Source organism: Lates calcarifer, linkage group LG4 (genome assembly GCF_001640805.2).
Source record: "Lates calcarifer isolate ASB-BC8 linkage group LG4, TLL_Latcal_v3, whole genome shotgun sequence".
NCBI lineage: Eukaryota > Metazoa > Chordata > Actinopteri > Centropomidae > Lates > Lates calcarifer.
Genome location: NC_066836.1, coordinates 4485939 through 4503165, shown reverse-complemented (window position 1 = coordinate 4503165; position 17227 = coordinate 4485939). Strand labels below are relative to the sequence as shown.

General features: G+C 42.3%; 1 protein-coding gene across 2 annotated transcripts in view; it reads left to right on the top strand.

Moving 5' to 3' along the window:
- The first annotated feature begins 6901 nt into the window (after window positions 1-6901).
- The window catches only part of LOC108884339 (zinc finger E-box-binding homeobox 1), a 59216-nt gene continuing 48890 nt past the window's right edge, over window positions 6902-17227 (top strand). The window contains exon 1 of one of the 2 annotated variants that reach the window (XM_018678188.2): window positions 6902-7067. In XM_018678188.2, coding sequence (XP_018533704.1) covers window positions 7010-7067 — 58 coding nt within the window. In that variant the 5' untranslated portion in view covers window positions 6902-7009. Of the gene's footprint in view, window positions 7068-8332; window positions 8693-17227 lie in introns of those variants that run through there. The other variant, XM_018678189.2, reaches the window with a different exon arrangement.

Here is a 17227-nt window from a genome sequence, read left to right as displayed (position 1 = left end):
ACGTGATGTTCTGAGCAGAGCAGGTGATTCTGCAGTGCAGAGGAGGATAATAATATACACCTTTCATTTTCTCTAATCTGTAAAAGTTTCACCTAAAAGTTATGAGATCTCGGCAAAGACACTAGAACAGAGTCTGGGGGTAAAATGTGGTAATTAGTAGGTGTGTGTGTGTGTGTGTGTGCTTTATCTCAAGTGTCTGGCATCACTTCAAGCTCTCTCAGTTATTGTAGCTGATCTTAAAACGGCGATACAACTTGGAAAAAGTGTTAGATTAATCTGATGTTCTCACTTTTGTGTTGAAGTAACACACACAAAGTGGTGCCTATGGGTCACGAGATCAAGGTTGTAAGTTGATTAATAGGATAAGAAAGAGGAGGAAACACAAAATCATCTCCTTGTTTTCAAAATTTGTGCCAATCTTTGCTTTTTTCCCAGTGGAATATCAGATGGTCTCACTGCTGTTTCACCTTTCAAAATACAAAAATAAAACGATCTGATGAAAGTGGAGGGGTCACAGGTAGAAACTGCTTAATTTTAAGGGGTCAGAGGAAGTTCAGAAGAAGTAAAGCTTTCTGGCACGGAGATCAAAATGGCTGCTGTGAGAATAAGGTCAGCAGGGTCTGTAGCAGGAGGTTTTTGTTCCATACGGAGTGGGCAGAGCTTAGTCATGTGACTTCCATGTGTCCGGAGCTGCAGTGCTGCAACAAATGAGGTCAGCCTCCAGGTATGGGCTCGAACAGCAGGCAGCGCCTCAGGACGAGCACTGCGTTACACACACACACACACACACAGGCATGCCATAACAACACACACACACACACATCCAGCCATGTAGAAAGACTTTCGCTCTTCACAGACACAAATGCACACACACACACACACAAACACGGTGTGTCTGGTCCCAGAGGAGATGAAGTGATGCAAAATGACATCAGTTGCTCCTGTTTCTGCATGTGACTCATTACACTGATCACCACAGGCTGACCATTATCACTGCTGAGAGTGAGAAACAGTCTAGGTTATCACTGCACACATCACCTGAACTGGGCAAGGGTTTTCTGATCACCGGCAGGATGTGACGAGGGTGATGGTCACTGCACAGGAAATGAATGTTGTGCAACAGAGAAGAGGGGCTGTAGGTGTTGATTCATTTTGAAGGTGAACAGTGGGAGAATGTGTGAGTACAGTGGCGTTTCAAGTATTTGAGTGTATGTGTGAGCAGCTATGGGAGGGAAGTTGATGTGATTTGTATCTTTTTAAAGCTGCATTCATTCATTTTTGGCCACAAGGGGCCAGAAGAAACACCAAAACAAGCTGTCACATTGCTAGCGTGCTATTTACACATCCAGCACTCACAGAGCAACATTAGCATTCATTTTAGGTCATATTTCTGCAAAAATGACAAATTGCATTGAGACATTTCCTCTTCTTTTAGCTCATAAACTCCTGAGGAAATGACATTGGTATTTGGCTCTTCAGCTGTTTGGTTCTGTGCAGGTAGTTTACTGTGAGTTTGTGTTGCTTTCACTCCTTTTCAGCAGAACAAGAAGGACGGGAAAACCCCTCCTAATGCATTCAGACATTATTACATGTTGGTGTTTTTCAGAGCTAAAATAAGATGCAGGCAGTGTAACTGACTGCACTGGCTACAGTAAATATGCAGACTGTCAAACCAAAGTGAGCTAAAAGAGGCATAGAGGCTCTAGTGTTTGTCGGTCATTTATATAAGCTAAAGCACGTCAATATACTGTTTCCACCTCATCATTTTACCTATTACCTGCTTTCCTGTGGTGTTTAGACAAGCAGAATAACACACACACACACACACACCTGTGAGAGTGGTCAGCTGACTGACCCTTGGTTTACCTGTTAAAGCCAATACTCCCCTCCAGACTTTGACCTGTCAAACACAGCTCTTATCTCAGGTAACAGGATGCAACTGGAGCTCAGATCAAACTGTCTCAATCAATGAGTGATCAATAGTTTCAGAAATACCTGAGGTTGTCGTTATTGTAATAGACAGAGTAATGAGTCACTTCAGATATTAATTATAGCCATATCATTGTGTAAAGACATTTACACACCAAGTTAAACCTGAGCTGAGGCTTCAAAACTACCCCTTTAATTAACCTTGTCATAAAGTAAACATTTCCCAGTAGATAGTCTCCTTTATTCCAGGTTCATGCCCTTCCCTTCATTCATAATGTCATGCAGCTACACAGGCTTTACAGCATTTCATTAACGGAGAGAGTGACAGAGAGAGCGGATGAATTATCTCCCTCTCTCCTCCTGCCTTATAAAGCCAACTTGAGGACTCGCCATTATCAGTTCCCCAGCCACTCATCCAGACAAGTGATTTGTACCCGCATTACTCATCCCGACACAAAAATTACATTATTCATCTTTTGGCCACGGAGGCTCTCTATGGCACTGAAGTAGAACAGTAGAGCTGAAGTTAATTGATTTGTTCAGAAAGGAAATGTTACATGTTTGGGCTGATTAGCATATCAGAGGCAGAGTATAGCTCCGTTTCTTTGTCCTCACTTTTCACTCAGAGGCTTCCGCTGACCTGAGTACCACCTGACACACATTGAAAGAAAACACAGAGGAGGGAACCAACAGACATTTAACCTGAGAGGACAGCTCTGCTGCAAAGGCCGAATCTATTAGGATGAAAACAGGTATCATGTTAGAGTAGAGAAAGGTCTCTACGTACATAAAGTACAGGACATGCAAAGTACATTCTCTTTACACTGTGACTTCAAAATAGAGAATGGCATCCATTTTTAAACTTAATTACACACCTCACTGCAGCAACTTATATTCTGTGTCATTAAATGGTGAGAGTAAGGCACTAACACCCACAGGTCCTTATAAAGCTCAGTCAGATCCATAGTTTCACTCTTAAAGGTAGAACCCCTACCTGACACATGACAAAAGAAACTGCTGGCGAAGGAACAAAAAGGGCATTTAGCCTGCGGGCACAGCAGCTCTTCAAAGAACAATACTCATAGTCTATTGGCTGACTTCTCATCCAGAAAGATTTTCCTGTAGAAATACAAATGAATTTACTGAAACCCCCTGAGCCCAGTATTCATGTCAATACTGAATTAGCATTGAATAATAGCATCCATTTCCTCTTTCACTTCACAGGCGGCAGGACAGAAATCGCCTGTAGAGACGTTGTCATGTAGCAGAGCCCGACTCCCCCCACCCCCCGAGAGGAGTGGATTCTATAGTCCTTCATATCCTGCCAGCGGGAGGTTCAATTAAAGCATTACTGTTGTGTTGCAGAGGGGTGGGGGGGTCGGCTGCGATTTGAGAGTGGGGGGGGGGTTAGTTCAAACTGATGGACAGGTCAGCTTTCTACCAAGATATGTGCATGTGTGTGAGAGCTGAGGAAAGACAAAACCTTCCAGACAGGTCGTTTATTTTAATTAGAAATTTATTCTAGTCTGTGTGCACATGTGTTTCCTTAGCTTATTCACTACTGCATTTCTTTTTTAACTTATATACTGTATATGGGTCTAGCTTCAAAAACCTACACTGTCTTTCATTAGACAACCCCCGACTGGTAAACGCCCACACCTTTCAATCTTACCATAGATTGTAATGTAGGCGAGATGAAATCATCAAGGTTATTTTTTTCAAACTGACACACTTCCTTCAGAGCCACAGATGATATTATTGAACTGTTTTCACAGGATGAGTTGTGCTCTGCATGATAAGTAAACTGAACTTGTGTACACGTGTAAAACGTGTACAGTTGGTGTAGTGCCTCTTTAGGAGAGGAACCAAAGTCTGTTAAAGCTTAATACATGTGGAAAACAAATCTCTGACACCCTGAGCTGGAGCCAAAGACTCTGCTCTGCCCTCAGAAAGGCAACAATTACCTCCCAACATGACTGGCTGCTGCTTAATTGGCCAATTATGTCCCACCTCATTCAGCCTGTGCCACAAAGACAAAACACTTCTTTGCACATGTGAAGCTCTGACCAGAAAGCAATTAATAAATAATCAACACTGCAACACACTTTGTGTTTACCAAAAAAAACAATAACAGAAGACATTTTAACATGTCACAGTGGGAAAATCTCAGGTTTAAGTATTAAAATCACTGATGACTGAATTCAGTTTCAGGGCTCTCGTATTATACGTGCTGGCTTACTGGAACACTTGACTAGTACGGAGGTATCGTTAATGTTATCAGTAACACCTGTGGTTTTCCTACTTTGACAAGTCAAAATGTCTGCTGTGAAAAGGGCCTGTTATTACCTTCCAGTGCGATTGGCCGTTGCTTAATAGGTCAATTTGAGCTGAACACGCCACTTAATCCACTGAGTGGATCCACTGAGCACTATTCAGAGCAACACACAACGAGAGAGACCAATTACAGCTGGAAATAGTGCGAAGATTTAGGACGTTCTGGGAATGTTTAGGGGACCAATCCAAGTCATATAGAGAACTTTGGACTGCAGCACTTTCATAACCTGTTTTAGCAATGTCCCTAGTGTTTTGTAAAGGTTGGGGATGTTTGACAGCCTTTGAGGCCATTCCTCAGAATGTCCCAGATCCTTTACTTAAGTAAAATTACAATTATACATTATACTCATTATTCACAGTGGCCCCTGTGAAAAATGTACAGGTTTCCGTCTGAATTGGGGATATAAATAGTAAAACTCAGCTCAGAACTTTATTTTACATTCAGGTCAAGATTGTGAAGTTTTCAAATATTTCATGCTGAATTACAGGGAAATATATTTTGAAATTACCTGCAAGTCTTCAAAAAAAAAAAAAAAAAGTTTTAACCGTCACTCACTCGCTCCCAGGTCTGAATATTTAACTCAGTATACTGTAAGCATGCCGCTGATTACAAACACCCCAGGAGCGAGCAGATTAAAGAGTGTGTGACCTTGTCGTGCAGTGTCAAAAATGTTTCACTCTGAGAAATTTAAGGTGAAGACTTTAAACTGCACCAACAATGAAGCTTTTCTCCCAGTGTTTCCCTCCTGTATAAAAACCTACACAATCCAACCCAGGCTCATTCATGTTGTCACTGTTGTGTCAGACAGCTGAATGCAGCACGCCAACAATGAAGCACCTTTTGAACAATGCATATAATCTCAAGCTTTCTGTCCCCTCTGTTAATCCTCTGCAGTCTAATTTCATTGCGCCCCCACCCCTGTCCTCCACACACAGCGTCAGGGATATGCAGAGGAGGCTTGTTGACGGGGGAGAGACTCACAGCAGCACCTGGTGTGTCTGAGCTGGAAACCTGATCGTCGGCAGGTACAAGAATAGCTCGAAAGGGCTGTGAAGGCCACTCCCCTGACCTGCTGTGAACTGTCATTGAACTTCTGTCCCCGCTGAGGACAAAACGGTGCTTTATGTATGTGCGAGCACGTATTTCTGAGACTCAGGTTTCCTTAACTCACTGTTCAAAAGGTCCTGACATTTTGATAACCGATTGTTTTCCTTCACAGGCGTCACACGTTGCATTTTAACACCAATAAGTCCAGTAATTAAACAACCTTAGATGGCCTCTGTAGTGAATTTTACATTGTGATATTGATACTAATACCTCAAGTACATCTGTAGTAATAGGATACTTAATGTGCTTTCAGCAGCGCTGGCAAGTTACTGAGTACATTTACTCAAATTCTGCTCAAGTACAAATTTTATGTACAAGTACTTGAAGAATACATTAGTATTAGTATACATCATATGCCTTTATACTTTGACTCTACAACTAAATATTGTCCTTTTTACTGCACTACTTTAAAGTTACAGCTGTAGTTACTTTGAAAATATTTTTTTTCCATACAAAACATACAGAGAGCTTGTAAAATCTGACGCTTTGTTGTAGATTTAACTATCTCACAGAATACTGTGCATGAAAATATAAGATATAAGATAATATTTGAAGTAATTTTGAGTTTTTTTCCCCTGTATCAGGTACTTTTAATACATTTCAGGGAGGAATATTGTATTTTTATCCCACTGCATTTACCTGGCAAAGATAGTAGTTACTTCTCAGATTAAGACTTCATATATAATAATTGCACAAAAAACAATGCATTATTAAAAATGAAACCAGTGTTAGTTAAATGATTTTGGCTTGTGACTCCATTAGATGACAGTTTGAGGCCCACATTGGTCAAATATACAAACACTTCATGACCAAATCAAACTCAACATTGTTTTTCTCTTCTTCTTCTTCTCTCCAACCCTCATTAATTATCTCATGACCCGTGAGGTTCATCCTGTGACCCTTTGGAGGGGCCTGACCCCATAGGTTGGGCACCACTGGACTAAACCAGCTGACTGTATATGTGGTAAAACAGTTCCACTTTAAGCAGGTACAACAGTAAAATGCTACATCAGTATTAACAAATATGTCATATTTAAAAAAAAAAACACTGATTTGGGGCTTATTTCTGCTGAATCAGTACTTTTAATTTAAATACTTTAAGTACATTTTACTGAGAATACTTCTGTACTTTTACTTAAGTAGGATTTTGAATGTGGGACGTTTGCTTAATGTAATATTTTGACATTAGTGTGCACCTAAAAATGCTTCCTCCACCACCTCTCACCACTGACACGTTTCCTTTAGCTCTTCTCTTTAGTCACATTTCTTCATTTTCACCTGCAGATAAACACCTTGCTGATATATTTTCTGTTTTTTTTAGCAGCCAGGAGCAGCAGGGACCGCGTGAGTCTCGCTCCGGCCCTGTCAGAGCTGTGGGACCACCGCACACACCCATGTGCGGCCAGTAGGAGGGGCCATGTGCTGAGGTGTTTGAGAAGGTGATACCGTAAAAGCGGCCAGTGTGTCGCAAACCAGGTGTTTTTAGCGGGGGGAAGGTGATGTCGTAAAGCGGACAGGGGAAGGGAGGGGTGAGAAGGGGTGAGGAGGGAAGGGAGGGAGGAGGAAGGAGAGACAGGAGGAGGGGGGTGGGAGGAGGTGACTCGCGAGCGGCTGCGTTTCAGACTCAGCGAGAGGATCATGGCGGATGGCCCCAGGTGTAAGCGCAGAAAACAGGCGAACCCGAAGAGGAGCAGCGGTAAGTCCAAAGTCCTCCGTAACCGCCGCTGAGCGACCCAGCCGGGCTGCCGGCGAGCTTTTCACTCGGTGAACTCCTCCTGGAGACTTTTTGGGAGTGAGTTGGAGCACGTTTCGGGGAGTTTTGTGGAGTATTGGTGTGTTCATATCCCAGTGTGGTGGTGTACCGTTATACCTGGCTGGCTCTCTCTCCGCCTAGCGGTGCACGGGGCCGCCTGACTGAGTGAACCGTTATCCGTCTGTTATAATAACCCGGGGAGCGCCTCATACTTGTCTATATTGTATTTTTTCCAGTTTATTACACTTTATCTTTCTTTGTTTCTATACTTTTCTGCCACTTTCCCACCCACAGCAACTCTTGGCGGCAGGTTGCGGGGCTTTCACATAACAACGTGGCCCGTTGAGCGCAGTTTGTAGTTTAGTGGATGAAATTTTTTTAGGGCGAGGTTGTTGCAGGATTAGTTTCAAGCTAACTTGGTGCTCCCTCGGCCCCGGACGGTTCAGTATCTCGCTCCCGTTCAGTATATTTCAACTTTAGCTGCTTGATATGATGCCCGGACGGTAAATCGTGCTGTTGGGGCGAACGCGTTGGATTTTTTGCATGGGCTTTGGTCGGGCTGACTACCGCTCCGGTGATGGCAAAGAGATGGGATGTTTATTTTATCTCCACTTCACCCCTCCCTGCTACAACTGCAGCACCACATGTTCCCTTAGTTAAGGTAAGAGTGGAAATCATACTGTTGATTCTCTAAAAGTAGACTTGACATATTTATTTTCATGCTTGAATGCATTTCCTTATTCTACGCACCAGTTTAGCTTTAGAAATGCAGCGTTTTTTGTTGTTCGGCGTTGGTTTTTGGTTGATTGTCCTGCAATTTGCTCCTAATGCACATTTTCCACGGTTGCTTTTTGCACCTGTAAAATCGGGTGGGTGTATAGTTTGAAATGCTGAAAATAAATGTTGTTTTATTTTAGATGTATGGACTAATAGCATTTAGTGGTGTTTGTTTCTGTCGTGAGGGAGATATCATAATCCTCTGATATCACCTACAGGGAGTTTATCTCTATGATATCACTATATCCTGATCCCAGAGTAGGTGTTTGCGGGCTGGGGCATTGTTCCACTCAATAAGAGTATTTTTGAGTCCACCTGTTATGAAGTAAATAACACAGAAATAGGTTGGTGTAATAACTTTAAATTTAGACCAACCCTTTGGAGCCAGAGTCCCTCATTGGACGGTTTCTTACCTGTACTCTCCCCCTCTTATGTCGTATCGACCAATAAAAAAGGTAAACCCATAAATATATATATATATTTGGACACCGTTATGAAGCATGATGTGTGTGAGCCGAAGGGCTGGAAAGCACCTTTTTTTCTCTCCTCCTGCTGACGACACGACGGTGACTCTGTGCGTCCGTACAGGAGCCATCACCATCATCATCATCACCATCATCATCATGTTTACCTGAACGCGGATAACGGGGCTGACAAATGGCCTGGAAATAAACACAAATAACACCTGCGGCTCTCGACCGTGAACGGAACAGGATCCGCTCGCCGTTTCCTAAAGGCTCTGTGTCTCGTGAGGAGCCAAGAAAAACCGCTCCAAATGTCAACTTGTGCAGGTAGAGATGATGATTTTTTTTGTAGTTTTCACCGTGTGCACCATGCCAGCTTCGCATGGATGCTCGCTTCCCCTCATTCTCGCGGGATTTATCTCATCGACACGCATTTGTGACCCAAATGTGCATGTTTAATCTCTCCTTTTATGTTTTTTTTTTCTTTTTTTGGGATTGGTTGACTCGTTTTGGTCGAGTGCACCCCGTAAGCTCAGTGTATGTGTGTGTGCGCCCCGGAAAATGAGGTGCGTAAGGTGGTTATTCCTGTTATTCTCCACCGTGTGCAATTACAGCTCTTATAGGGCTCACCGTCAAACCTTCTCGTTTCCATCTATTGTGTTGCGGTAATTCGTTATACAATTTCCTGAGCGGTGTGCGGAAGGGAATGGCGGTCAGTACCATTACTGCAGTGAAGGCGGGGTTGCTGCTTTTTTCTGGACCGGAGACAGCCAGGTACGCAAGGTGATGCAACACCTATGAAGGTGTATTTTCACCGATTTCCCCGTGATATCCTCGCTGTGTACGGCACGGATACCGGACAAGACCAACCCTGAGCGGTCTCATTCCGTTTAGTTTCTAAAAATATAACGTTAAATGGGATTATAATGTGAAAGGAGCGCATCCTAACGGTGATTCAGTGCGCACCGCTTTGATCAGCTGCGAGTGAAACTCATCTGCCTCTCGTTTTTTCGTTTCATTTTCAACCTGCCTCACTTCAAACGTGTGTTTTTTCATATATATGTTAGTTTTCATCCACATGGCACAGGCTGCTCCGTTCACAGCCCGTTCACCTCTTTGAATTTCAAAAGAGCTGATGTGCCAAACATTAGCCTGTGCTAATGTACCATGACCTCCAGCCTGCCATCACCATGATGAGGCTGCTGATGCTATCTGCTGTACTGTCACAAAAGCTTTAATCTGTGCTTGTCATTTCCTCAACATACAACTGATACTACTTTAAATTAACATATTCCAATCTCTGCCATGCACTCGATAGTGAGTAAACAGACTATAGAGGGACCTATCTTAGATTACATCCCATCCCAGGCCTTTTCTGATACTAGCAGGTATTCATCAGGTGATACATTTCACTTTACAGGTTTTAATGCTTTTAGACATCATTTATTTATTTGTTAATTGAAAGTATTAAAGTATTTTGTTCATAAAATTTCAGCTAATACTGAAAAATGCCCATTATAGTTTCCCAGTGGCGCACTCAGATTTCTGTCCAAAAGCCAAATTATTACGTACAGTATAACAAAGAAAAGTTTAGTATTGTTGCTTAGAAAATGACTCAAACAAGTGACTGTTATCTTAGCCAATTAATTACTCGACTTATCAAAAAATCAGCAAGTTGTTTAAGCTCCGCTTCCAACGTCTTACGCCTCCCACGGACGCATGTTCTGTCCTCGTTTAAGAGTTTTACTAAATCTTGTTTATTATGGATCAGGGCTGCAACTTCAAAGTGCGTGTTTTATATGACAGCATCCATAAGATTTTCCCTTTACAGTGATATAAAACAGAGAAACTAGCTGCCAGTCATTCACATTACAGCAGATAGATCACAGGAATCTATATGTCAGCTCTAGTGTGCACGGTTAATGAAAGTTTGCATCTTAGACTATAAGATCTCACTGCTCCCTATAAACTATACTGTTGAAGTTAGCTTTGAATTTTTTCTTATTTTGTGGTTTCAGTTGGACAGTTATGCTGTAAGTGAACCAGAAGTGTAAACAAAATCATTAGTAGATCGTTATCAGACGGATTAGGTAATCTGTCGTCCTGTTCGGTTAGACACAAAGTTTGCCACTCTGTGTAATGTGAAATAAACCCTGTCTGTGCTCTTTGTTTAAACCAGTCGAGAAAAGGCTGGATGTGAGCAAAAGCTCAGACTTTGATTTGTCCTTGAGCATTTTTTATACATGAGCATCTCTGGCATTCAGGTGTTGACATCCATCTTTTCATACCCGTAAAAACCTCGTGTTTCAGAATCATTTCCTGTGGTCATGATCTCATTCGTAACAAGCCACACTGGAGTTTGTTTGAAAGAGGCCTGAGACTTATTTGCTAGTGTTCCCGTGCTGTTATATTGCGCCTCTCAAAGTTGAATGTTTTTGTTCTCAACTAACAAACTCTAACATGCCTGGTATTAATGATAGTTGACAGTCAGTTGACCTTGCTCTACTTCTTTACAGAGATGATTTCCCACCAGGCAGCAGCTGTAAACACACCGGGTATAAAAGCCTAGCAAGTGATGGGTGTCATCTTGCTATAGGCCTGCAGAGACGCCCAAAAACTTTCACTTCTCCCTGACTGGACTTGTTTTTGCCTAAAATAAACGCCTGCCACACATTAAACTGTACATTAAACTGAGTAGTAGCAGCAGGCATAGTACATAATTCCTGTGTTGTTAAAGTAGTTATATACAAACATCCATGTACAGAGAGCAGAGGAGACGTTAAGTTGTTTTTTGTTTTTGCCTGATTCTTAACTGCAGCCTTAATGATCTCATCCTCAGCTTCACCACATGCCAAGTGTCTGCAGCTCTACTGTAAATGGCAGGTGTCGACCCCTCCGTGTGCGCCGCCTGTTGCTGCTGCTGCTGCTACTGCTACTGCCGCTTTGGTCACAGCTTCGTCATCCAACGCCTTTCCTCTCGCTTTTAAGTGCTCCGTGCTTTTGTGCGCGCTCTCAGCTGGGCTGTAATCTAACACCACAATTTAAGGACTACAGGACTGCGGCCTGGTGTTAACATACCTTGACAGGATAAACACGGCCGCCTGCTCTCAGGCTCGGACTGCTCGTACGTACAGGCCAGCCACGGCTCTGTCTTTAGCAGCGTCTGTCCTGTGGAGGTTTTTGGAGAAATGGCACTTGGTTGGTTTTGTTTAGGTTCCCTGTTTTGATCCCAGTTATGGCTCTAGAGTGGATGTTGTGCTAAAAATGATAGTGGTGCATTAACAGACAAGTGTGGTGATTACAACAGCTCTCAATGACTTAATATATCAGGTCAGTCTGATATAAAACAGACATTTGTTGATATGAAAGTGCTTTGAATTACTGTTTAAAGGAACACTCCTCCTCTTTGGTGATGGGCTCTTTGATCAGCTTGCTGCTGTTTGATGCGTAGATGAGTAGCATTTTCTCTGTGAGTCTCTGTTGTAAAGACTACAGTCCTTTGACTGAGCTTATTTCTTCAGATCAGTGCTGTATCACTGTGTAAGAGTATATTCTGTTTACCTGTGTGTGGACTGTGACACACTGTGGCATGGTCTTACCAGGCCTTGTACAATCACACTCTCTCAAAGGAAGAAGGGTTTAATATAAAAGCTGCAGCATGTTTTTTTATAGGCCTATTTTTTCTTTATATATGTGAATGAGACATTTTCCTGAGGTCACCCTAAGGTCCTCCAGTTATAGTTTTCCTACAGAGCAGAGGAATCATGTGAGTGTCCTGCCTCTGGGTTAACACTGAGCATGTATGTGTAGCTAATGTGTTTTGCCATCGGCTGGATTTATCCTACTGCACTGATTCGACCTGACTGATATAAAATAATCAAGGTTATAATGTTGTTAATTGTAATTAGTAATTGCAATTATGGAAAAACTAACCAGTTATTGTTGCCATACCCTGATTTTATTTATTTTTTATTATTACTTGAGTCTAATGTGAATATTAATGCAGGCGACCACCTTTGTTGTCTGTTAGTTAGAACAGTATCAGAGGGAAATGGTCCTGAGTGGCATTAGAAGTGGTTGTGGTTCGACAGTGGCTGTTAATTGATCCGTGACCATTGGTCATTCATGTTACTTTCTCCTTGTGCGTAAGAGCCTGGGGCTGTATGTGTGTGTATGTGTGTGTGTGTGTGTGTGCTGTTTCCCTTGCACAAATGGGCCTGTGGAATGACAAAGCACTACAGGATGTCTTTAGCAAGTCAGCAGTAACTCCTCCCATTGCCTTTTATGGTTCAGAGGGGGAGGTGCATCATGGCTACTGATGCTGCTGCTGTGACTAATTGAGCAGTGTGTGTGTGTTGTGTGTATGTGTGACTGAGAGAGAGAGAGAGTGTGTGTGTGTGTGTGTGTGTGTGTGTGTGTGTGTGTGTGTGTGTGTGTGTGTGTGTGTGTGTGTGTTAGCATCAAGGTGGGAAACTGCTACTTTCCTCTAGGCTTTGCATAACAACACAGTCCTGCTTGTTTGGATTTACATGTATTAACATGGTGCCTGTGAGGAGGGAAAAAAATCATCCTGCTGATGCTGTTGTGTTTCAATTAGGTGATGCCAGCTGATAAAGGCACCTTGACAGATGAGGCATGGAAAGTTAAGGCGGATGACTCAATACAGCCAAACATTTAAACACATCAGGTTCAACAATATACACCCCCGCGTCTGAGGTTAAATCAAATAAAGTCATCAAGTATGGAAGTTAGACTTTTTATCTTCTTTTAAAGGTTTCATAAGCTGAAACGTAGGAACATAATGACAAGGTTTCCATGTGGCATTAGCAGACGTTAATGTTGTGTTTTGGAAAGTTGCTGATGTAATCTATGCCAAACAAAGCAGCCACAATCAGAACCACTTCACTGACCAAACTACATATGCAGAAAGGTGGCACAGTCAAAAGACTAATGACTAAGAACATGAACCTGAACAGACGAGCCTGCTGTCATGCAGGTGTGATCTGCTGCAGCAAGACATGTACACTCAACATGAGAACTAATTTTAGTGCAGGTAGAAGGGAAGTGGTGCACTGCCTTCTGATTTAGTACAAAACTGAGAGGAACTAATTGTGTCATTTGAGCTGCACTGCATTGAGAAGTCTAAATAAATCAGAAACTTGCATGGTGGCATGCAACTCAAAACTATAAGTTGTCAATTGTTGTTAACGACTTTAGAAGATACCCCCCTCCCCTCCTTAAACCCGCCCACCCAGCTCTCCACATAGAGGTCAGAGGTCAACAGAGCAGCCCTGGAGCTGTGTTACGCCACAGAACAAGCCACATGTGCTGAGAGGCTGTGTGGCAGTGAATAATATGTGTTTCAGTGTTTGGCACAGAAGTACACAAGAAAATATACCATACAGTGACTTTTTTACTCTCAGATTATTACAGAATGTTTTGTATCTTTAATAATAAGTGTTTCTTAACCACACTGATGTTAAGATAGAAACAAACTGCTTGGGTGGAAGACATTTTTCTTTTGTACATGTTGATCATTAGTCAGACCAGTCCTCAAGCGCTAGTTGCACACCTGAATCAGTTTAGGGCTAAATGACTCAGAGGACTGGTGGATCTTTAGGACAACACTGAGAAAAATAGATGGACCTACCTCTGTTCTCTGTCTGTTTAGTTAGAAAAAACACTGCTGCCCATTTGATGCTCTTATTTAATGACAGGCATTCAAAGATTAAAGCTGCTGTGCCCTTATAAATGTGCAATGCTAAGAATGAGGGGCTCAGACGAGTGGTAGAAAAGATCCATTTTCTGTCTACGGTCTGCCGTGTTAACTTAAAATAAGATTAGAGTGAAGCCAAAGCCTGCTCTGAACTTACAATGCCGTTTAAAATTGATGCCATGAAGACAAAGTTTGCTCACTGACACCTACGCTCAAAACAAAGCCAAATGTGGAACCAGAACTGAAATTTACCTCCAGCACCACTGGTGCATAAAATCTCAGAGGAACTGCCAAACTCATATCAGAACCTTCTTTTCTTAAAGGTGGCCTAACCCATTTCCACAAGTAACCAGCTTTACTTGATGCCTTTTCATCGTTCTCATTCAACCACCTGAATATTCATGTATTCAAGAGGCTCCCACAGCAGCTAACAGCTAAAACTTTAATCTACGCTGTTCTGCTAACCAAGGCTGAGCTGTGAAAGACAGCCTGTGGTGAAGGGACCCAGTTTATTCTGCTGCTGCTGCTGACCAGCCTCCCACCTCAGATAATGCATGTGTGTGTTAAAATGCCCATATATGAGTGCATCTGTGCATTTTTACGTGTTGAATTAGTTTATGCACGTGTTTGGTTTTGTGCTTTTGTGAGTTTGTGCGATTGTGTGTGGGTTATGAGTGCATGCAGGCCAGTGTGCGTCAAAAGAAAGAGTCCCATTCAATGTCCTGTGTGTGTGTGGGAGAGGGGGAGCACTCTTTCACACTCAGCTGGTGGGAAACTCCTCTCCCTCTCCTTTGGTGGTGGTACGATTTGCATATTCTGCATCCTCCATTCTCTTTTTTCTCCTGCCACCTGAGAAGCAGAACAGAGGCTGGCGGTTCCTCGGGCTCAGAGGAAATCAGTGAAAACGCAGCCCAAAGCTGCTGCCTGCCTTCAGGCGCAACGCTGGGCCACAGCCGAGGGTGCTGTGCAGTGGAGACTGAGTCGAGCCGTAATCCTGTGAACGTCGGTAATTGAGGAGGAATGCCGCTCGCCTGTGATAGGCTACTCGCTTTGATTTGCTTCCATTTAAAATTGGGACACATCTCAAAGGTAAACCAGAAAGAAACAGGTGCAGGAAATGTGGAAAAGAATGTGGAGCTGAGAGAAAGAGAGAGAGAGAGGGAGTGGAATAATGAAATGGGTAAATAAAAGAAAACTGTACACAGTTAAAACCCAGTTTAACATTACATTATGACCTCTGTGTTTATCCCTGCAATGAAATATTGTTCTTTGCTCTAGAAACAAGCTCAGTGTCATTCCAGAGAATCAAACAGAGCAGAAGCGACTGGTGGGATAATTGTAAACTGAATAAATTTGAAACAAAATAAGCAATCTGGAAACACCTCAAGGTTTAACAAATTGAGATGGTCATTTTTTAGACTTTGGATAAATCAGTCAATTGAGAAGAAAGATGAACTGATAACATTAGTTATCAGTCATTAGTTGCAGCTCTTGTTTCAGATGTTCTTAAGTAAAATCTAATTGGATAATAGATAAGCCTGTTTATTTCTAATATTGATGATACACTTTTTATATGTGTGTTGAACAAAAAAGTGTAAATAATTGACAGCTGATTTAAGAAAAGTTAAGCTTAAGCACTTGTTGGAAATAAACACAAATCACCATAACCACAAGCTTTTTACACTAAATTCTGTTGGTGAGAGCTGGTGAGATTTCTCTAGTCTGTGCCCTTTTGACCTAGAAACTACTGGAGATTCTTTTTTTAAACTCAAGTAGCACTGTACTCTTTATAAAGTGGTGGAAAATGTTTCTTCACACATGCACTATGGCCTATCCCTTTTGAGCTTTTACCGTGCTCAATTGCCTTTTCACAGGAACCAGGTTATTTGCCAAGTAGCATTATTTATTACAATAACTTTAAGAAGCACCGTGAGTTATTAATACTAATTTACTTCACCAAACCAAAGCTACATAAAGCCACTGTCCAAAAGAATTAACTGAAGATTCAGACTTCTTCATTTTGTGATTGAATCAAGCTTAAAAAAAAAGTAAAAGGTAGAACCTACAGTAGGAGCAGTGGAGGCAACCTCCCAGCAGCCCCCTGTGGTCTCAGGGGACATAAATCATGAGTGGTGGACAGGTGGGTTAGGAGGGGCCTGGACTCACTAAAGACACCCCAGAGACCTCAGAGAGTACAGCAGCAGCAGGACAGGTGGGAGTGGAATAGAGAATTAGATTAGAAGCACAGTAGAGTGATTTATTTCTCCTCTTTTACGCTGTGGCTGGCTTTCCATCTGAGTCCCTTTTGTTTCAGACGTGCATCAAATAGGGGGAGTCACATAGAAATGGCAAAATTCAGTGAAACGTCTTAAGAAATATTTTCATACCTGCGTGAGGCAGAAAATTAAAGTGGATGCTGCTGAGACTGTGACACGTTGTGCTGAATAAAGAGGCACTGTTCAGAAACTAGTAAGCTAGCAAGCTGTATCAGTATACCTACCATTTACACACCTACGTTCAAATGATATCCACCATGCTCACGCCCCCTCACTACAGGGTTTTTGCGAGGCAATTTAGGAAGTCTGTTGTTACTAATCTCCTGTTCACACATATGCAAAGTGACAGGCTCTCTCTTGCCTCTCATGAGCCTGAAGCTTCTTGGCGTGCTTAGCACTGAGTTGGTAATCTACATACTTAGCTCTGATTGGGCGGTTATTTTCCCCTGTTGCTGCTACACTGGTGAATAATGAAGATTTCACATCGATGCGTTTGCGTGCGTTGTTTTTCTCTTATACGTCATAGGGGAATTAGGAAAGCCATGACTGCTTGTTGAACTGTACTACATTATACAGAGAGATGTCTCTGTTACTTAACCTATCCTCATTGATTTGAACAGGGTGGACAAAATAATAGAAAAAAATACAAAATGATCACACATCTTTCTAACACAGTTTCAACAAAAACTGAACATTATAACTGTGATGAAGGAGGATTTATCACAGGACTGATGGATTAGACTGCCTTAGTTTTAGCTTGGTGTTCCTAATAATCTGACAACTTAGTGTTGATGAAGTGGGCTGAGGGAAAGAGAAAAGAGGGTGCACCGAAACATTAAATCAGAGCGCTTGAACACAAAATCTTTCCTG